The sequence below is a fragment of the Zootoca vivipara genome, chromosome 13, assembly GCF_963506605.1.
Source record: "Zootoca vivipara chromosome 13, rZooViv1.1, whole genome shotgun sequence".
In the NCBI taxonomy this organism is placed as follows: domain Eukaryota; kingdom Metazoa; phylum Chordata; class Lepidosauria; order Squamata; family Lacertidae; genus Zootoca; species Zootoca vivipara.
The window spans coordinates 19,621,932-19,641,021 of NC_083288.1; the positions used below are offsets into that span (position 1 = coordinate 19,621,932).

Below are 19,090 nucleotides of genomic sequence, written 5' to 3' on the forward strand. Positions count from 1 at the left end.
TCTTGGTGCTTCCCTTTCCCATACACTGTGGTCTGGATGAAAATCAGCAGAGCTGGCCCCTAGTAAATAATAATACAATAATAATAATAATAATAATAATCCTGTCTGTTTACCGACCACACAACGAAAGCAACATGTAGCTGGACCCTGAGGTCCACACAGAACCTCTTGCCCAGAGATTTGTACACTTACATTTTCCACCGAGGAAGAAATCAGTGCCCAGGATTTTTAGAAGACATCTGAAGGCAGCCCTGTTTAGGGAGGCTTTTAATGTTTAATAGATTATTTTATTTCATTTTTCTGTTGGAAGCCACCCAGAGTGGCTGGGGAAACCCAGCCAGATGGGCGGGGTATAAATAATATATTATTATTATTATTATTATTATTATTATTATTATTATTAAGTAGAAATTTATGTTCTGAGGGGAAGGGGAGCTGAGATACTCTGGATGTTACATCCCTAATCAGTGAAACCGAAGATTGCTGCAGCTGGGCCAGGGCATGGAGAGAGCGAGAGAGCGCACACTGCCCTCTTGACATCTATCCAGCTCTGCTCGCGTTAAGCCACTAAGTAACTCTGGAGGATAACTCGTACAGGGATGCTGTGCCCACAAATACAACTTGAATTTGACCTTGGGTGTTTATGAGCCAGTCTCTGTACTTAATTTCTCCCCACCCAAGAGAGAGAGGTCTGGGGCTGATCCCTACCTGAAAGCTATTCCTCTGCACCTGCAGGCGCTACAGACAGAAGTACTTATACCTATCAAACCTTTATTAGGCATTTTGCAGATAAACCATAAAAGAGAAATTAACCTGCTCCTTGGAGGACTGCTAGCAAAAACTCGGCTACCCCCGCCGTTACCCTTTGGTCAACGTCAGATAGGCAGAATCCCACACTTTCACCTTGCTGGGGTTCCAGACCACCCAAAAGAGGGGACAGTACACGTTGACGGAGCGTACTGTTGTTGTTGTTGTTTAGTCGTTTAGTCGTGTCCGACTCTTCGTGACCCCATGGACCATAGCACGCCAGGCACTCCTGTCTTCCACTGCCTCCCGCAGTTTGGTCAAACTCATGTTCATAGCTTTGAGAACACTGTCCAACCATCTCGTCCTCTGTCGTCGCCTTCTCCTTGTGCCCTCAATCTTTCCCAACATCAGGGTCTTTTCCAAGGATTCTTCTCTTCTCATGAGGTGGCCAAAGTATTGGAGCCTCAGCTTCAGGATCTGTCCTTCCAGGGAGCACTCAGGGCTGATTTCCTTAAGAATGGATAGGTTTGATCTTCTTGCAGTCCATGGGACTCTCAAGAGTCTGTACAATGGGCAATGAAAGAGAATATGCTCTACAGTGTCCGGGACATTCATAGAACATCTGCAGAATCTCTCGTTTCTAGGAATGTTTTGGTATCTTCCCTTGACAAAAGCCGAGGGAAAAACATTCAAATGGGCCAGCCTAAAAGCCCTACGTTGGGCTGGGATTATTAACTTAGTGACGTAATTGGCTCTGCTATTTAAGATATTTAAATCAAATTTTGTTTACAGCTGCCATGATATTTTGTCTCTCGACAAAATGGCAGCGTAACCAGTATTTTATCGAGGTGGTCCAAGCCCAATATTCCATTGTGTGTATGCCCATTTCTGCACACATTGTTTCATATTTGATTACAATTGGGAGTCCAAGAATACGTCTCAGAAAGCTGGAATGAATCTTTTTTTAAATCACTGTTATATGCTTGGACCCATAGCGGGATTCCATAGAATATCTGGGATAGCACTTTTGTTTGAAATAGCAGACAGAAGTACTGTTTTGAGGGGACAGGGGACAGGCAGGTGTGGGGGACTCCCTGAATGGAATAACTGTGCCCCTGAAGGACCAGGAGCGCAGCTGGCTGTCCATGTCCTCTGTGTCCAGGGCAGCTGTCTACCAGCTCCATCTGGTACGCAGGCTGAGACCCTACCTGCCCGCAGACTGACTCACCAGAGTGGTGCATCCTCTGGTTATCTCCTGCTTGGACTACTCCAATGTGCTCTACGTGGGTCTACCTTTGAAGGTGACTTGGAAGCTGCAACTAATCCAGAATGCGGCAGCTAGACTGATGACTGGGAGTGGCCGCCGAGACCACATCACACCGGTCCTGAAAGACCTACATTGGCTCCCAGTATGTTTCCAAGCACAATTCAAATGTTGGTGCTGACTTTTAAAGCCCTAAACGGCCTCAGCCCAGTATACCTGAAGGAACGTCTCCACGCCCATCGTTCAGCCCAGACACTGAGGTCCAGCTCCGAGGGACTTCTGGCGGTTCCCTCCCTGTGAGAAGTGAAGTTACAGGGAACCAGGCAGAGGGCCTTCTTGGTGGTGGTGCCCACCCTGTGAAACGCCCTCCCATCAGATGTCAAGGAAATGAACAACTCTCTGACTTTTAGAAGACATCTGAAGGCAGCCCTGTTTAGGGAAGTTTTTTAATGTTTGATGTTTTATCGTGTTTTTAATATTCTGTTGGGAGCCGCCCAGAGTGGCTGGGGAAACCCAGCCAGATGGGCGGAATATAAATATATTTATTATTATTATTATTATTATTACTACTACATCTTGATCCCAGCTGCATGGCAATGTGCCATAGATATTTATTGATGATGAGCATGCACTCTCGTTTTGCTCCAAGGCCACATTTCATGCAGGCTTGGCCCTTCAGAAGTTTTGGCCAACTCTCCTCCCATCTAGCCAGCACAGTTGTGCTGGCTGGGACTGATGAGTGTTCATGTTCAAAACATCTGGAAGACACCAGGCTGGTGAAGGCTGGGTTAGTGTCTCCCAGGTGGAGTCGGTCCTGGCAATGGAAACAGGTTTGGGGATTGAGTCAACAATGTTGTCGCACCTCTGACTCTCTAGAGCAGGGTTTCCCAAACTTGGGTCTCCAGCTGCTTTTGGACTACAACTCCCATCATCCCTAGCTAGCAGGACCAGTGGTCAGGGATGATGGAAATTACAGTCCAAGAAACAGCTGGAGACCAAGTTTGGGAAACTCTCCTCTCTACAGTAAATGGGTGGTGGGCAAAACATAGTGGTCCATGAATGGCTATAGAGACCTTGGGGATTCCCAAGGTCTGATTTTGCAGTATTTCAATGTTTGTCTGCAGATAGATCTATTGATCTGCTCCCCCCCCCAAAGGTGCCATCTGTTGTCTCCTCCTCCCCCCTCTCCCCCCTTACCCCGAGTTTGAGGTTAAGTCAAAACACCTGACCAGTTTTAACTTGCTGAGTCTATTATCAGATTAAGGACAGGAGACAATCAGTTCCGAAGCGAATCACCACCTAATACCGAAGACATCTTCAAGCCGACAAGTGGACACAGCAGAGGACATCATCTCACCAGTGCAGGCAAATGTATCTCTAAAACACAGTGGAGCTTTGGAGGGGGAAACACATCAAAAGAGGTAGGTCTTCTCTCCTTGAACAAACCAGGATTGTTTTGTGATCGGAAAATAAAATTGCTGTAGGTCACCTTACCCAGTCCTTCTTTTTCTGGGGGGACGCATACCCCAAAACATTTTGTGAATCTTTGTCCATCTGTCCATTTACTGTATTTATTTTTCCTGATTTGAACTATAAAATGGTGGTTTTCTTGAGTCAAAACGAGAGTACCCTTAAACATTTATTATTATTTTTTAGGGGGGAAATCACTGACCTTGCCTATGCACATTTTACTTGGGGGGGGAGGAGTTTGAAGGAGTTTCCATTAAGTGTTTTGGGGGTAGCAGCTTTATATGTCAAATCCACCTGCTGCAACCTCCACTCAGATACAGGTTCCTACAGTCTGATTTGGATGTGGAAAAAGACAATGGCTTGATGGTTTAAAAGAGAAATGGAAGCGGTGTGACAGAAAGATTAGTGTGCCACTGGTATGCATGCCCACAGACGCACATGCCCACACGCATTGATGGGAGGAGTGCCTATTGAAAGCCACAATGCCCCGATGATGATGATGATGATATTTTTATTATTTATATGCTGCCCATCTGACTTTTTTTTGTAGAGTAAAAAGCCTTCCCAACATGGCACAGAAACAATATGCATTGCGCCAATGCTGTAGATGGGGTTGAAACCATTTTTTTTTTGCATTTTATTTATTTATGTACTTAAAAAAGGTAAAGGGACCCCTGACCATTAGGTCCAGTCGTGACCGACTCTGGGGTTGCGCGCTCATCTCGCATTATTGGCTGAGGGAGCTGGCGTATAGATTCCAGGTCACGTGGCCAGCATGACTAAGCCGCTTCTGGTGAACCAGAGCAGCGCACGGAAACACTGTTTACCTTCCCGCCGGAGCGGTACCAATTTATCTACTTGCATTTTGACGTGCTTTCGAACTGCTAAGTTGGCAGGAGCTGGGACCGAGCAATGGGAGCTCACCCCGTCGCAGGGATTCGAACCGCTGACCTTCTGATCAGCAAGCCCTAGGCTCAGTGGTTTAGCCCACAGCTCCAACATATAACATATAACAACATATAACATATTGATTTCTTAAAAACAAATAAAACAAAAAACCCCTTTAAAATATTTAGCAGTGGTGCCAATGCACACCAGAAACCAAGGCAACACAAAATAATAAATGACGGCAAACACAACCACTCATTTCATGCATTAGAGAAGCTTCATAAACTGTTTGAAAAGTTATAAAAGAAGCAGCTGCTAAAATGGCTGGGGCAAGACTAAAAATGATGGTAGATGATACCTAGAAAGGGTAGCTTTTTAAAAGTTATTTTAACACTAAGGAAATTACCCACAAATCTTTGTCATGTATGCCTAAACTAAGCATAAGAAGACATTGTGGGGGGGGGTGGAAAAACTGGAGGTTTTTTCCTGTCCTCCCCCCCCCCCCGTGTCTTATTTGTTAGCAAAAAAAATTGGCTGAGGGCCTGGGTTTCTCCTCCCTCAATTTCTGAAGTTTTTCCAGGCCTTCGCTTCTCTAGCCATAGCTATACTTTGGGATTAGGGTTAGCTGAGTGAGGCAGAAGGCCGATTGACAGAAATGTTTCCACAAGCCCCTGTAAATCCATGGAAGTATAAAATGTGCCTGGGATTTGGAAGTTCAACCTTGCCCTCATCCCCACCATGCTGCAAAATGCAGGGCTGGTGCGATCCCAGCCATCCTCCCATCTTAATATTCTCAGAGGCATTTTATATGTTTATGCACATTCCTGTGGTGGGATTGTGCCCCGAGACCTTTAAGGACCCAACCAGGTCCTTATGGGAGACACTTGAAAAGGAGAGAGAGAGAAGAGAGGAGAGAGGAGAGAGGAGAGAGGAGAGAGAGAGAGAGAGAGAGAGAGAGAGAGAGAGAGAGAGAGAGAGAGAGAGAGAGAATGGAACACTTTCCTTCGGGCGCTTCTTTCTTGGGCAAATCAACACCATACATTTAAAGCAGTACTTCAGCAGTCATGGCTTCCTACAAAGGATTCTGGGAACTGTCACTTATTAAAGGTGCTGAAAGCTGTTAGGAGACCCTGCTCACAGGGTGACAATTCCCAATGTCCTTAGCCAACTACAGCTTCCAGGATTCTCTGGGCGAAGCCATGACTGCCAATGCAGTACACGAGTGCTTTAAATTTATTGTGTGAGTGTCACTCCCAGGGCAAGGCTAAAAACACTCTGTACTAGGCAGCATAAGAAGTTCTCCTGTCAATAGGTCCAGCTGCATACCCTCCAACATTTCTCCAATGAAAATAGGGGTGTCCTATTCAGCAGCAGCAACAATTTTTTTATTTATACCTCACCCATCTGACTGGATTGCCCCAGCCACTCTGGGCAGCTTCCATCCAACATATATGAAAACATCATAAAACATTTCAAAAACTTCCCTATACAAGGGCTGGCCTTTAGATGTCTTCGAAAGGTTGTCTAGTTACTTATCTCCTTAGCTCAGGGGGGGTTGCATAACTCCTACCCTCCAACCTTTCTCCAATGAAAATTGGGAAAGCAGGACATTCCGGGATCAAATCAGAAACCGGGAGAGCTTCTGTAAATCCGCAACTGTCCCTGGAAAATAGGGACACTTGGAGGGTCTGGCTGTGCAATTTTAGACTATGGACTTGGCGGTCTTGCTGGGGCCTATCTTTAGATAGCAAGTGTCTTGCTTCGTTTACAGCAAAATTTGGGTCCTTCCTGCTCATTCTGCTGACTGGGGCCTTGCACAGTATTATGTACTTCTGCCCTGATGCTGTCAGTGACCGGGTTCACGACAAAACTCTAATTGAGCAAAGGGGAAAGAGAAAATAAGGAATTGTTTTGACCTCGAAATGCTTTGAGGGTGGGGCGCTGTTTCACTTGCGGTCAAAAAACAACCCAAACTCCATACAACTTAGGAAATCATGTTCTGCAAACTGGTTTTGAACAGCTTTGGAAAGACACACATTGGACCGAGATGTCAAGTACGATTTATATTATCTTTCCAAATCAGTCCCATCTGATGCATTAGATGGGAACTGTGTTGGCATTAGCACAAGAAGTGCTGGTTTGTCTGAACAGAGCTGTGTAGATTGGATTAAGTATTTTGGCCCAATGGCAAAACTGTACAAGAATAGAGGAAAGGAGGCATGGTGCCCATGACAAATTGCAAGGAAAGGGGGAAGCCTATGGGGCAGGAGAGTTGGGATTGGTTCTTACAATGTCTACAGAAGAAAACAACTAAAAAGATTCCTTTCTGCACCTTTTAACCAATGGATGGACGTTCCACCACCCATTCATCCCTGTTGGTTGTCTTAAAATATAATACCGTGTCAACTATGAAAATGAATGTATTACCAAAAAATTTATTTTTCTCACAATCAATTTCGGTGATCAGCAAGACAGATTGTTTCAATGTATGGCAAAAAGATATTTCTAAATATATCTGGCAAGGAAAAAAAACAGAGAATTAAAATATAAAATAGTGATAGATGCAAAAGAGAGAGGAGGTTTCTCCCTGCCTGATATGAGATTATATTATAAAGCATCTTGTCTTTGTTGGTTGAAGGAATGGATGACATTGGAGAACCCACATATCTTAGATCTAGAAAGTCATGATAATATTTTGGTTTGGCACACTTATTTGTGGTATGAAAAGGTGAAAGTACATAAAGGATTTACAAATCATATAATTGGGGGGGGGGGAAATGTATAGAGTATGGGATAAATACAAAAAATTAATGGAGACAAAAACATCACTTTGGCTCTCACTGTTGGAAGCGGTAAAGAAAAAGAACATGATAGAAGGTTAGAAAACTTATAGAACTTTATTAAAACAAGAGGGAGGAGAGTATAAATTAAAAGAATTTAAGGATTTATCAGGAAAGCTAACAACATCACTTGAATAAAGTATTTAAGAAAGATAGGATATGAGGGTTTGGGGAACAAATATCACAATTGGAGAGAGATCTGTTGGACTGTAATGTTAACGTGCTTTCTAAAATGTATAAGATATTATTGGAATGGGAGACAAAGGATGAGCAAGTAAAATCTTCAATAATACATTGGACTAGATATTGGTTATAATATAGATATGGAAGCATGGGAATGATTGGATATAAAATTTACAGCATGCTATGGTTTAAAAGAAAACTACATGAAAATGTTATATAGATGGTATCCAACACCGAGTAAATTGGCAAAAATGTATAAATCAAAATCAAATAAGTGCTGGAAATGCAAAGAGAAAAAATATTTTTTTTATCATATGTGGTGGTCTTGTAGTAAGATTAAAGCTTACTGGGAAATGATATATAATGAATTGAAAAAGATGTTTAAAATAACATTTGTTTTTTTTAAAAAAACAACCCAGAAGTTTTCCTTTGGGGAATTATAGGGGTAGAACTACCTAAGCAGTATAGAAATTTATACATATTTGTAACTACAGCAGCAAAAATGTTATTTTCCTAAAAATGGAAAGAAGAAAAAGGTCCCGACTGTATCCAAAAGAATGGATACAAAAACTTGTGAAATATGCAGAAAGGGCGAATTTTACCAGAAAAATAAGAAATCAAGATAACAAACTTTTAATAAAAGAATGGTTTGTTTACAAACAAACTGTAAACAGATAAGGACATTGGCAGGATTATTGTAATAACCTGCAGTTTCATGAGCATATATTTAAAGTAGATGAATAAAAGAATAAGTTAATTTAGAATATGCAGGAAATGTAAAATAAAAAATGTAAGGAACCGCAGAAAGAGGAGGAATGAAGTCGAGTTCTGAAATGTTAGAATGATTCTAAAATATATATATAACTAAAGATCATAAATAATAATAATAATAAAGAGTATAAGTCATACTGCTGAGGAAGTAAATCAGAAAGCCATATGGGACAGTGGTTAGAAGGGCAAGTTCAAAGGTCAGTGAGGAGCCCTGTTAAACTTCTTAGAGACCCAGAAAGTCAGTGTTCTGAGCTTGTGTTCTTATGTAAATGCTCTAGTGTAAATTTTAGCAACTTAACTAAGATCCCATCTGCATCGCACAATTAAAGCAGTATCATGCCACTTTAAAGAGCTTTCCCCATAGAATCCTGGGAACTGGAGTTTGTTAAGGATGCTGAGAGTTGCGGGGAGTCCCCTTTTCCCTTCACAGAGCTACAATTTCCTGAGTTCTCTGGGAAGAGGGATCGGTTGTTAAACCACTTTGGGAATAAGGCCATCGCCTTGTTCTTTCCTCTGAGATTGTATCTCAAGCATTTGGTTCATTCACCAATACAATGGTTTGCCTTAAAGAGGAGATAAACTCATTTCAACAATCTTCCTTCACATCCTCACTGAACACACCCTCGTATCGTATGAAATCTGATGGGTTTTTTTTTTTTTTTGCAAAACCAGCTAATGCTATTGAAAGGGCAGTAAAATTTACTGAATCCCTAATTCAGTCATGAAATCTACAACCAGCCTATGCAGTGATTCAGGATTCATTCAATCATTCAGGTGGGAACACAACGTTTACTAGGAGCAGGCCCTACTGAACGCTGTGGGACTGATCTCTGAGTAAACGGGCATAGGACAGTGCTGAAATTCATTTAAAACATTTTCCGGTATATCACCATCATTTTATTGGTATGGCTTCTTTCCATAACTCTGCTCAAAGCGGCTTACAACATAAAAAGACCTACACAATTACAAACATAACAAAAGTAGTCCTAAACAATAAATAAAACACTTCAAAAAGTACACAACCAAAGATACACAAAATAATACCGACAGCAGCAGCAAAAATTCTCTAACTCAAGAGTCTGGAAGTTCGAGAGGACTGACAGAAAAAGAAACATGAGCACAATTAGAAATATTTTAAATGTGAAATGCAATAGAAACAGTAAAATCATCATTACTTAAGATGAAACAAAGCAGCAGCAGTAAAACCAATCAAAGAGAACAGAAAAATGAAGGCCTTCCTAAAACAAGATAGTAAGATCTTCACACTGCAGCAGAAGACAACCAAGGATGGGGTGAGGTAGACCCCTTTGGGCATGGAATTGTCGATGATCTTGGTACTAGGGCAAGTTCATATGGGAGCAGATGGACCATCACGTATCATGGTTCCAAACGGTACAGGGCTTTAAACTTCATAACCAGCACCATGAATTGGGTCCAGAAAGAAAGCTGAGAGCCAGTGCTGTCTGGCAGTAGCAAAACATGCCCCCAACATCTAGGATGACTTAAGGTGATATCCAACAACATCTGGAGGGCACCCAATTGGAGGAGGCTGTATCATGTGGATCAGGTGGCGATCTTAAGAGTATCGCCGCATAGTGTCATGAGCTAGGAGCCCCTCTATCTCTGCTGCCTAAATTTTGAAGCTTGGGCTTCTTCTGCTCCCCAGCCTGGCACAAGTGTACTCTGAGTACACTTGTGCCAGGCTGGGGAGCAGAAGAAGCCCAAGCTTCAAAAGTGTGGTCCAAAGTCGGTGAATCACAGGAGCATCAGAGGGCGCACCATGAGCGAAGCACCATGTGCATGAACATAAGAAACATGGGGCTCTCCTATCAACCTGTGCATGTGTATCTCATAAGCAACTCTTCTGCAGCTCCCCTCCTTCTGCTCAGAGCACTTGGTACAGGAGGCCCTTCTCCATAAGCCTGCTTCTGAGTGCAGAATGGAGATGGCAGTGGAGTGGATTCTGGCAAGACAGAGGGGCCTGGGTCAGTTGAACAGCCGATCTGGGAACTGAGATTCAAGTTGTTCTGGATGGAGTAGTATATTCCTCTGGAAATCACAGGCATGTATTTTGGGGTGCTTCTGAACCTGGCCTTGACTATTCCGTTCCTAGGGAGCCCTCCCCAAACCATAGTTTTGGTTGCAGCACAGAGAGCAAGCCAAGTCTCTGTGTCTTCACAGCTCCATATGAGACTAGCTCAGAATCCCCGTGATCTATTCTCCCACACCTAGCATGAAGTAGTGTCCAGTCAGGTGAGTGGGGGAAGGCCTAACCATAGCTGCCAAGTTATCCCTTTTTTACAGGGATTTTCCCTTATGCTGAATAGGCTTCCTCGCGAGAAAAGGGAAAACTTGGCAGCTATGGGCCTAACACCTCCACTAGCTAGTTGTTTCTTTAGACATGTAAAAAGGATCCTGAATAGGCTGGCCAGGAGCATTAACTGAACAAAGAGACTGTTTTGACCTCTACAATAGGTTCTCATCTTGCACATACAAAACCACAGGTTTGGAGGCTATGTAAATATATCATCCAAACTGACCCCATATTCATGGCAATGATTTCAGCCAAGTTCCAATTTTAGCAATTCCACAAAATCTGAATCCAGCATTATGTATTATTTTTTATCCATCACTTATTCACACATGCAGCTTGGAAGGGGCCAAAGAGGACCAGAGCTATCATCAAAGGCTGGTGTTTTTCTGCAGCTGTTATGATGGGAGAAACTTGGGGGCAGACAGGTCCCAAAACTTTGACCTGTTTTTGTTTCGTGACCTTGGAGAAGCCAGAATAACAATCCGCTTGCCATGCTATGGGTCTCTAAAATACAGATCAGGCTTGCCTTCCTCTCTGTGGGTTGGAGAGGCTTATTTCATTAGCGATAATAAAGCGCTTTGGGGCTTATGGGTGGGGAAAAAAGAAAACTCTAGCAAAGGGCAACTTCTTAACTTTTGCATGGAAATAGCAGGAAGGTCAGCAAAATGTTGTTTTGCTCCATTTAGAAGAAGCGGGTCAGTCATTTCAACTCTGAAAGTTAGGACACAGGACTGGCAATTATTTCACTACCTAACCCCGACCCCTAGCATTACCAACTCCTTAAACTGGCAAAACAAAAACAAAAACTTTGCAGTGCCTCTCTAATTCAAGACAGGGTGATTCAAAATGTTTAAACAGCCCTTAGCAGAGAAATGGGATTGTTACCCTGCTTGGGTTTGTCTGTCCTAATGGAAGCCACAGCTAGATAATTTGTTTGGTTCCGGCTGATTTTTTTCTGGATAGTTGGGAAAGGAATTGGCCTCTTGTGCTCAGAAGCTTGGAGCTGGTTGGACACTGCACTGATTCTGCCTTAAAGCCGAATACTTGCTTCTGCCTGATACTGAAGCCTTTATTGGTCTACCTTAATTTGGAATTTCAAACGGGCACCTACAATAGTTTTTGCCACTTACTGCTCCCTTACTATGTTAACAATAGCGTTGTAAATTATTTTCGTCGTCATTATACTGCTTAAAGCCAAAACAAGCTTCTGAGCTGTCTACAAAATATTTTAAAAAACCAATCGCACAACAGTAATATAATATACAATAATTGAAAATATACTCTAATTAAAACACAATAAAACAATCCCCTGGAGGTTTTTAAGCTGAGGCTGGATGACCACCTGTCATGTATGCATCATTTAGCTGAGATTCCTGAATGGCAGGGGGTTGGACTAGATGACCCTCAGGTTTCCTTCCAACTCTACAATTCTATGATCCTATTAAAAATGGGGTTTTGCCAATGCAGTATAGCAGTTACAGCAACCAGGGAGATGAGAACGCAACTCCTCACTCAGCCTTATCTGTACAGTGGTACCTCTACTTACGAATTTAATGCGTTCCGAACACACATTTGTAAGTCGAAAAAAATTGTAAGTCGAATCCCATAGGAATGCATTGGGAGAAAAATTCGTAAGTCGAAGCAACCCTATCTAAAAATTTGTAAGTAGAAAAAAATCCTATCTAAACCACATCCAAGATGGCAGACGGAGCTCCATTTGTAAGTAGAAAAATCCGTAAGTAGAGTTATTTATAAGTAGAGGTACCACTGTACAAGCAATGGATCGGCTTAACTGTTCTTGGCCTGTACCATCCAAACTGCAGAGGGAGGAGTGTCACACATTTCAGAGATGGGGAACCAGTAGCCCTCCTGTTTGCATTGGGACTGCCAACTTCCACCATCAGTCTACTGTCCCAGAGGCACTAAGTATTGACAGGCATCTCATGGGTGGTTTTTTTGCTATCTCTTTTGTGGAGTTAACTTGTTATCCCAGACTTGGACCAAGCAGATTCTTCAAAACAGAATATTCTCCTCTTGAGAACATCCCAACAAAGGGATGTTCCAAGCATCTTGGCACACCCAAGAAGACACGGGGAGACATTGTCCAGAGTTTCAGTGGGGTTGTCCATAACTTATCCCTATTTTTTCCTCCTTCCCAGATGCATACCTTCTTAGTCCCTTGCTTAAGTCACCCAACTTTTGCAACAAACGAAGTGTGGCGGGGGGAGCCATATGGTGGTGGTTGAACAAGCTGCTTAACTAACTGATTAAACCCAAGGTTCTTTGCGAATCTTCACTGCCGTGACTGCATGTAGGGAGCAAGGAATATCTATGGCATAAGTAGACACACCAAACATAGTGGTCAATCCTACAATCTATTGATGGGCACAGTTTTTAAAGTTTTAAATAGATACCACAAGGGGAGGGAAACTGAGCTGGGGCCACAGTGCAGGAGGAGGAGTTTAACCCTCCCCGCTGCTAAGGATCCAGCGAAAATCACACACACACCCCGCCACAAGTTGTCAGTTGCCCCAGAATGGAGCTTTCGCTGTTGTGACATTTGTCTCTGCCAGAGGGGCTGCGTGAGATTGGCTAATATGGATTTGTCTTTGGATTTCAGGGCAAGATGGCCCAGGATATGACTGAGAAAGAGCTCTTAAAGATGGAATTAGACCAGCTGAAAAAGGAAGTGAAGCTTGAAAGACAAATGGTAATGATTCCCAAATGCTCCGAGACAAAATACCAGTATTTACGCTGGCCGGCCAATTGGTGCCAGGCTGCACACACAATGTGCATTTAAAGCACATGACTTCCTCAAATAATTGTGGGAAATGCAGTTTAAAGGTGCTGGGAATTGTAACTCCGTGGGAGGGGGGCGGAACTACCATTCCCAGGGTTCTTTGGAGGATGTCATGTGTTTTAAAGATATGGTATATATACAACCCTATATACAGTTATTTTAAGTTAAAGGTAAAGGGACCCCTGACCATTAGGTCCAGTCGTGACCGACTCTGGGGTTGCGCGCTCATCTCGCATTATTGGCCGAGGGAGCTGGCATATAGCTTCCCGGTCATGTGGCCAGCATGACAAAGCTGCTTCTGGCGAACCAGAGCAGCACACGGAAATGCCGTTTACCTTCCCGCTGTAGCGGTTCTTATTTATCTACTTGCATTTTGATGTGCTTTCGAACTGCTAGGTTGGCAGGAGCTGGGACCAAGCAACGGGAGCTCACCCCGTCACAGGGATTCAAACCGCTGATCAGCAAGCCCTAGGCTCAGTGGTTTAACCCACAGCGCCACCTGGGTCACACAGCACAAATTGTCAGGTGGATAGAGGAGGTTGTTCAGTTCTGGCTATGATCAAATGAAGCAAGCATAAGCCACTGAGAAGTTCTCCTGCACAAGGCCCACTGAAATAAATGGAAGCTATGCGAGGATACAACAGTATTGCACAGTTCCCAAATATTTAATGTGTCTTGCGCAGCAGAATTTCTTGTTGAACGGTGCCCACTTTTTGTAGTAGTGCAAAGACTATGGGTTGTTTCAACCAGACAGCTACTTGAGTATTTCAAACATTCAAGTAGCAAGACACATGGGGTGGCATTCATTTAATTAACTCCTACTCAGAATAGGCCTATTGAAACTAACAAACCTAAGTTGGTTGTGCCCATTAACTAGAATGGGTCTCATCTGAGTAGGCCTTGCATTGAATACCACTCATGGAGATAACATCAGTGAGGATTTTGCTTCCAGATAGGGGGATTTGCCGAATACAGTATTTACACACACACACACACACACACACACACACACACACACACACCAGAGTTTAGTACTTGGCTATACAAAAAACCCTGAAAAAGTTTGAAATTGAGATTTCCGACTTTCTCTAGTGGGAGGAGTCTGTTAGTCATTACTTTATTGTGTTGGCCCAAGACATTTTGCTGCCAAAAGTAGGAGGAGCAGAAAGAGGCTTCACCCTATTCCAAAAGTCAAGGTAAAGGTAAAGGGACCCCTGACCATGAGGTCCAGTCGTGACCAACTCTGGGGTTGCGGCGCTCATCTTGAGTTATTGGCCGAGGGAGCCGGCGTACAGCTTCCAGGTCATGTGGCCAGCATGACAAAGCCGCTTCTGGCGAACCAGAGCAGCACACGGAAACGCTGTTTACCTTCCCACCAGAGCTGTACCTATTTATCTACTTGCAGTTTGACGTGCACTTTGACGTCCCAGCAGGAGCTGGGACCGAGCAACGGGAGCTCACCCCGTTGCGGGGATTCAACCCGCCGACCTTCTGATCGGCAAGCCCTAGGCTCTGTGGTTTAACCCACAGTGCCACCCGCTGTGGCCAAACCAAACCGTGGTCACATTATTTTTGGCCTCTCAGGCAGAAAATCCCACAAGTGCCCCTCTCCCCTCTCCAGCAGTTAAAAAAAGCAAAAGGAAAATAGTAAATAACTAACCATTCACCATCTCACTCTGTCCAATGGTAGAGCCAGCCCCCACCAATTTGCATGCTTTCACAGGGCAGCTTTATTCAGAAATTGCTCCCATTGAGGGGTTGTAGTCAATGAAGTAGAATGATCCACTGGTGCAAAGACTTTGGGCTGCACGGTAGCACTTCCCCTCCCTCTCCTCCTCCCCATGTCCCCGTAAATCTGTTATGGGTTGTTGTTGTTTAGTCGTTTAGTCATGTCCGACTCTTCGTGACCCCATGGACCATAGCACGCCAGGCACTCGTTATGGGTAGGGCTGTCTTATGTCCAGGTTTTCCCGGACCTGTCTAGGAATCTTTCCAGGAGGGATCAGGTACCAAAAAGTTTTGGGCTAGTCCACAGAACCACAATGATGATGCCACTTCCCCCCCCCCCTTCTCACACAGGTCTCCAAGACAGCAAAAGAACTCAAGGATTATATAGAATCCATGGCTGGAGAAGACCCTCTCTTAAAAGGTGTTCCAGAAGACAAAAACCCATTCAAGGAGAAGGGAGGCTGTATAATAAGCTGACCCCGGCCCCGCCGAAAGAAGATCATTGTTGTGTCCTTGTGCGAGAACCTGTCTAGCGTAACTGAGTGTAAATGATCTTCTGCCGGGAGGCGGGGCGGGGGTAGGACTCCTTTGCTGGAGTTTCACATAGAACAAAAGAATTGGAAAGTGGTCTCCTCCAAAAGAAAAAAGGAAGAAGACAATATCTATTTTAGGACCTCACATTCAGTTCCTTCCTTGGGTTGCTTCAAGAGGATGGGATATAAATTGAATAAATAAAATAAATTCCCATTTTGTAAATACATCACCAGTTTCCCAAAGAAGCCTGGTTTTAATTGCTGGTTTAGGTTTTTTTTTTAGTTCGATTGGCTTATTATTTTGTATGTGTTTGGTTGTTGTTTTTCACTAGCTTTCCAAGAGAAAAATGCTAGGCAAAGAAAAGTATTCTTTGTGTAGGAAGCTTCTTCTTAAGAAGTGAGTGTCTTTTACAGCTGGGGTGGGGGATCTGAAGCCCTTGGCCTAATTTCATGTAACTTGCAGAGATGGGATAGCAGAGAGAGAGAAATAAAATCCTGTGGTGCTTCGAACTCCACCCACTTCTGGCCATGACTCCACCCACCGTTGGCTACACCATCCCACTGACTTTTTTCTGTGGGTCAATTGCCCTTTGTCGGAAAAGAAAAGGGTTCTCCACACATTTGCAGATTTTATAACTCACATTTGTGACGTAAAGGGCTCTGTGCACACTGTACGTTTAAAGCACTTTTAAAGCCCAAAAAGAAAAGTTCCAGGAGTACCTTAATCCTTCCCCCTCCGACCACTTTTCTGTGTCAAGTCATACACACACCTCCCCTGGCTCCTTTTTTCTCTTCGTGAGTAAGCCTCCTGGATTCACAGTCCTTATAACATCTGCACTGTACGAGCCCGAACCAGCTTCAGGAGGGGGCAATTTGGAAAAGAAAAAAGCTCCAAGGTGTGTTTGCCTAATCCTTTCCCCTCCGGCCATTTTTCTCTTCCAAACCACCCCAAAGCAGTCCCCCCCCCCCCCCCGTTCATGAGTTTTCAGAGCCTTCTAGCTATAGAGCTTTTATAACAGCTGTTGGAGCCTAATGCTGAAAAGTTTGCCAGCTTTTATTCTTACTTTCCTAACCTTGCTTCAGGTGGGATGTCTCATGTATGTATGTATGTATGTATGTATGTATGTATGTATGTATGTACACACACACACAGTATAAATATATGGATTGAGACAAATGAATATTAACACTGAGCACAATAACAACACAGCCCGCCTGTTGTCCATAATTTTCGTCAAAGATTAATAATTGCCATCACTTTTTCTAAAAGTAACGAGGCTTATTCTTTACACAGCATCACCACACATAATTGTCTTGTAAAATAACGGCAGCGTTAAAGTCAGATTTTGAATTGTCAGTTGTATTGTGGAGTGCAAAATACAATCACCTAATTGTTCTAATTAAAAATGCAGATCTTTGTGTGCAGCAATGGATGTGGCCTGCTTTGACTTTCTTGATTCGTTTATTTATTTCGAAGCTCAAATCAAGCATTTATTGGAGAAACATATCTAAGGCAGGAAAGGTGGAGGGCGGTGAGGGGAAATTCCAAGGGGAGAAATGTGGGTTCTTGTGGGGGGGGGGGGGAATTGTGACTGTCAAATACACTTATTTCACCTCAGAATGTGCATACACATTGTACATTTAAAGCATATTTCCCCCTCAAAGAAACTTGGGAACTGTTAAGGGTGCTGGGAATTGCACACACAATTGTGTAAGGGGCAAACTACAATTCCCAGGATTCTTTGCAGGGGGGAAATGTGGCTTAAACGTTCTTTTAAATGTATGGTGTGGAGAAAGAGAGAAAGAGAGAGAGAGAGAGGCTGTCCCCATTTAACTATCTAGGCCAGGCATCCCCAGACTGCGGCCCTCCAGATGTTTTGGCCTACAACTCCCATGATCCCTACCTAACAGGACCAGTGGTTGGGGAAGATGGAAATTGTAGTCCAAAACATCTGGAGGGCCGAACTCTGGGGATGCCTGATCTAGGCCCTAATCCAGGCATCCCGACTGCGGCCCTCCAGATGTTTTGGCCTACAACTCCCATGATCCCTAGCTAACAGGACCAGTGGTCGGGGAAGATGGAAATTGTAGTCCAAAACATCTGGAGGGCCGAAGTCTGGGGATGCCTGCCCTAATCCCCTGAATGCAATTTAGGCCTGTTCCCATTGCTGGTGATGCCCCCACATGAGTACCTCAGGCAATGCTTCCAGGTTGTTCTATTTTTGGATGGAATTCAAATACATCCCAACAACTTCATGTTGTGTTGGTTCAAGGAAAAAACGACACGGAAAGGAAGAATTCCTGGATCCCATGTTTGGGGCAAGTACTATTTGGTGAGAGACCCCCCCCCCAGATTTAAGGTCACAAAATATGCAGCGTGGTAAAGCAATGCATGGAAATATAGGCTGTTATACCTTTAAAATATGCCCTTCAAAGTTCCTCCCAAAGTTCTCTTCTCTGAGCACAGAAAATGACTGCATTGCATGTTTGGCAAGTTAAACATGGTTTACTTACAAATCCTCCAAAGGTCAGATTCATGTGCTTTTCCATACAGCATTCAGAAAAAGTTGCACAGGATGTTAAACTTGGCTTGATTACAATAGTGAAAATTCCTAATTTATTGGTACAGGCACGCAATAAAGGCTTGTTAAAGCCATGCGGTCTGAACTTGGAGCAACAAGCTCAGACCTGTTTACACATTGAGCTTCTCAGGTAGGCTGGGAGAGAATAGGCCTGATTACCTGGTTCAGGCTTCCTCAACCTCGGCCCTCCAGATGTTTTGAGAATACAATTCCCATCATCCCTGACCACTGGTCCTGCTAGCTAGGGATCATGGGAGTTGTAGGCCAAAAACATCTGGAGGGCTGAGTTTGGGGAGGCTTGATCTAGTTCCTCCCATGATACGTCTGGCAAGACAGCTTACTCTATGACAGGCTTCCTCAACCTCAGTCCTCCAGATGTTTTTAGCCTACAACTCCCATGATCCCCAGCTAGTAGGACCAGTGGTCAGGGATGATGGGAATTGTAGTCTCAAAAGATCTGGAGGGCCAAGGTTGAGGAAGCCTGCTCTATGATCTTAACCCCTTCATGCATTAAGAAAGACTTACACATGTTGGCTATATGAGGCTGGTTATCCCAAAGGTTGCACAATGACACTTGATTGGGAGGTTTTGTACAGCAAACTCACTTCCCCCCCAAATCAGACTTTTTCCAATAAGGAAAGTGATAAGGAAATGCAGCAGAAAGTGCAGTGCAACCCTTGTTTTTGACTTAATGGTCATCTAACCTCACAAACAAATCGGTTTGAATGCTCATTAAATAGCCAACACTGTCTAATCTCCCTGAAAACTAAATCAGGGTGAACACTCAATAAACAGGCCATCTGGAAGCACCCTGTCTCCACAGGCAGTGCAACATGCTGGCAATCTTTTGCCTGGGTCTCTAGATCAGTGGTATGATTTCCCATAAAATCTGAGCGTGTCCATCCATTGAGGAACTTTAATTAAAAAATATTTGAAGGGTCAGGTATGCGTTGCGAGGTGGAGGGCTCTT

At 43.7% G+C, this 19,090-nt stretch overlaps 1 protein-coding gene across 1 annotated transcript; it reads left to right on the forward strand.

Annotated features, from left to right (window-relative positions):
• Nucleotides 1-13,103: 13,103 nt before the first annotated feature.
• Nucleotides 13,104-15,668, forward strand: GNGT2 (G protein subunit gamma transducin 2). Its single transcript, XM_035136236.2, has 2 exons — nt 13,104-13,187; nt 15,357-15,668. The coding sequence occupies exons 1-2, from the start codon at nt 13,104-13,106 to the stop codon at nt 15,480-15,482; spliced, it is 210 nt and encodes a 69-aa protein (XP_034992127.1). The 3' UTR covers nt 15,483-15,668.
• Nucleotides 15,669-19,090: the final 3,422 nt, after the last annotated feature.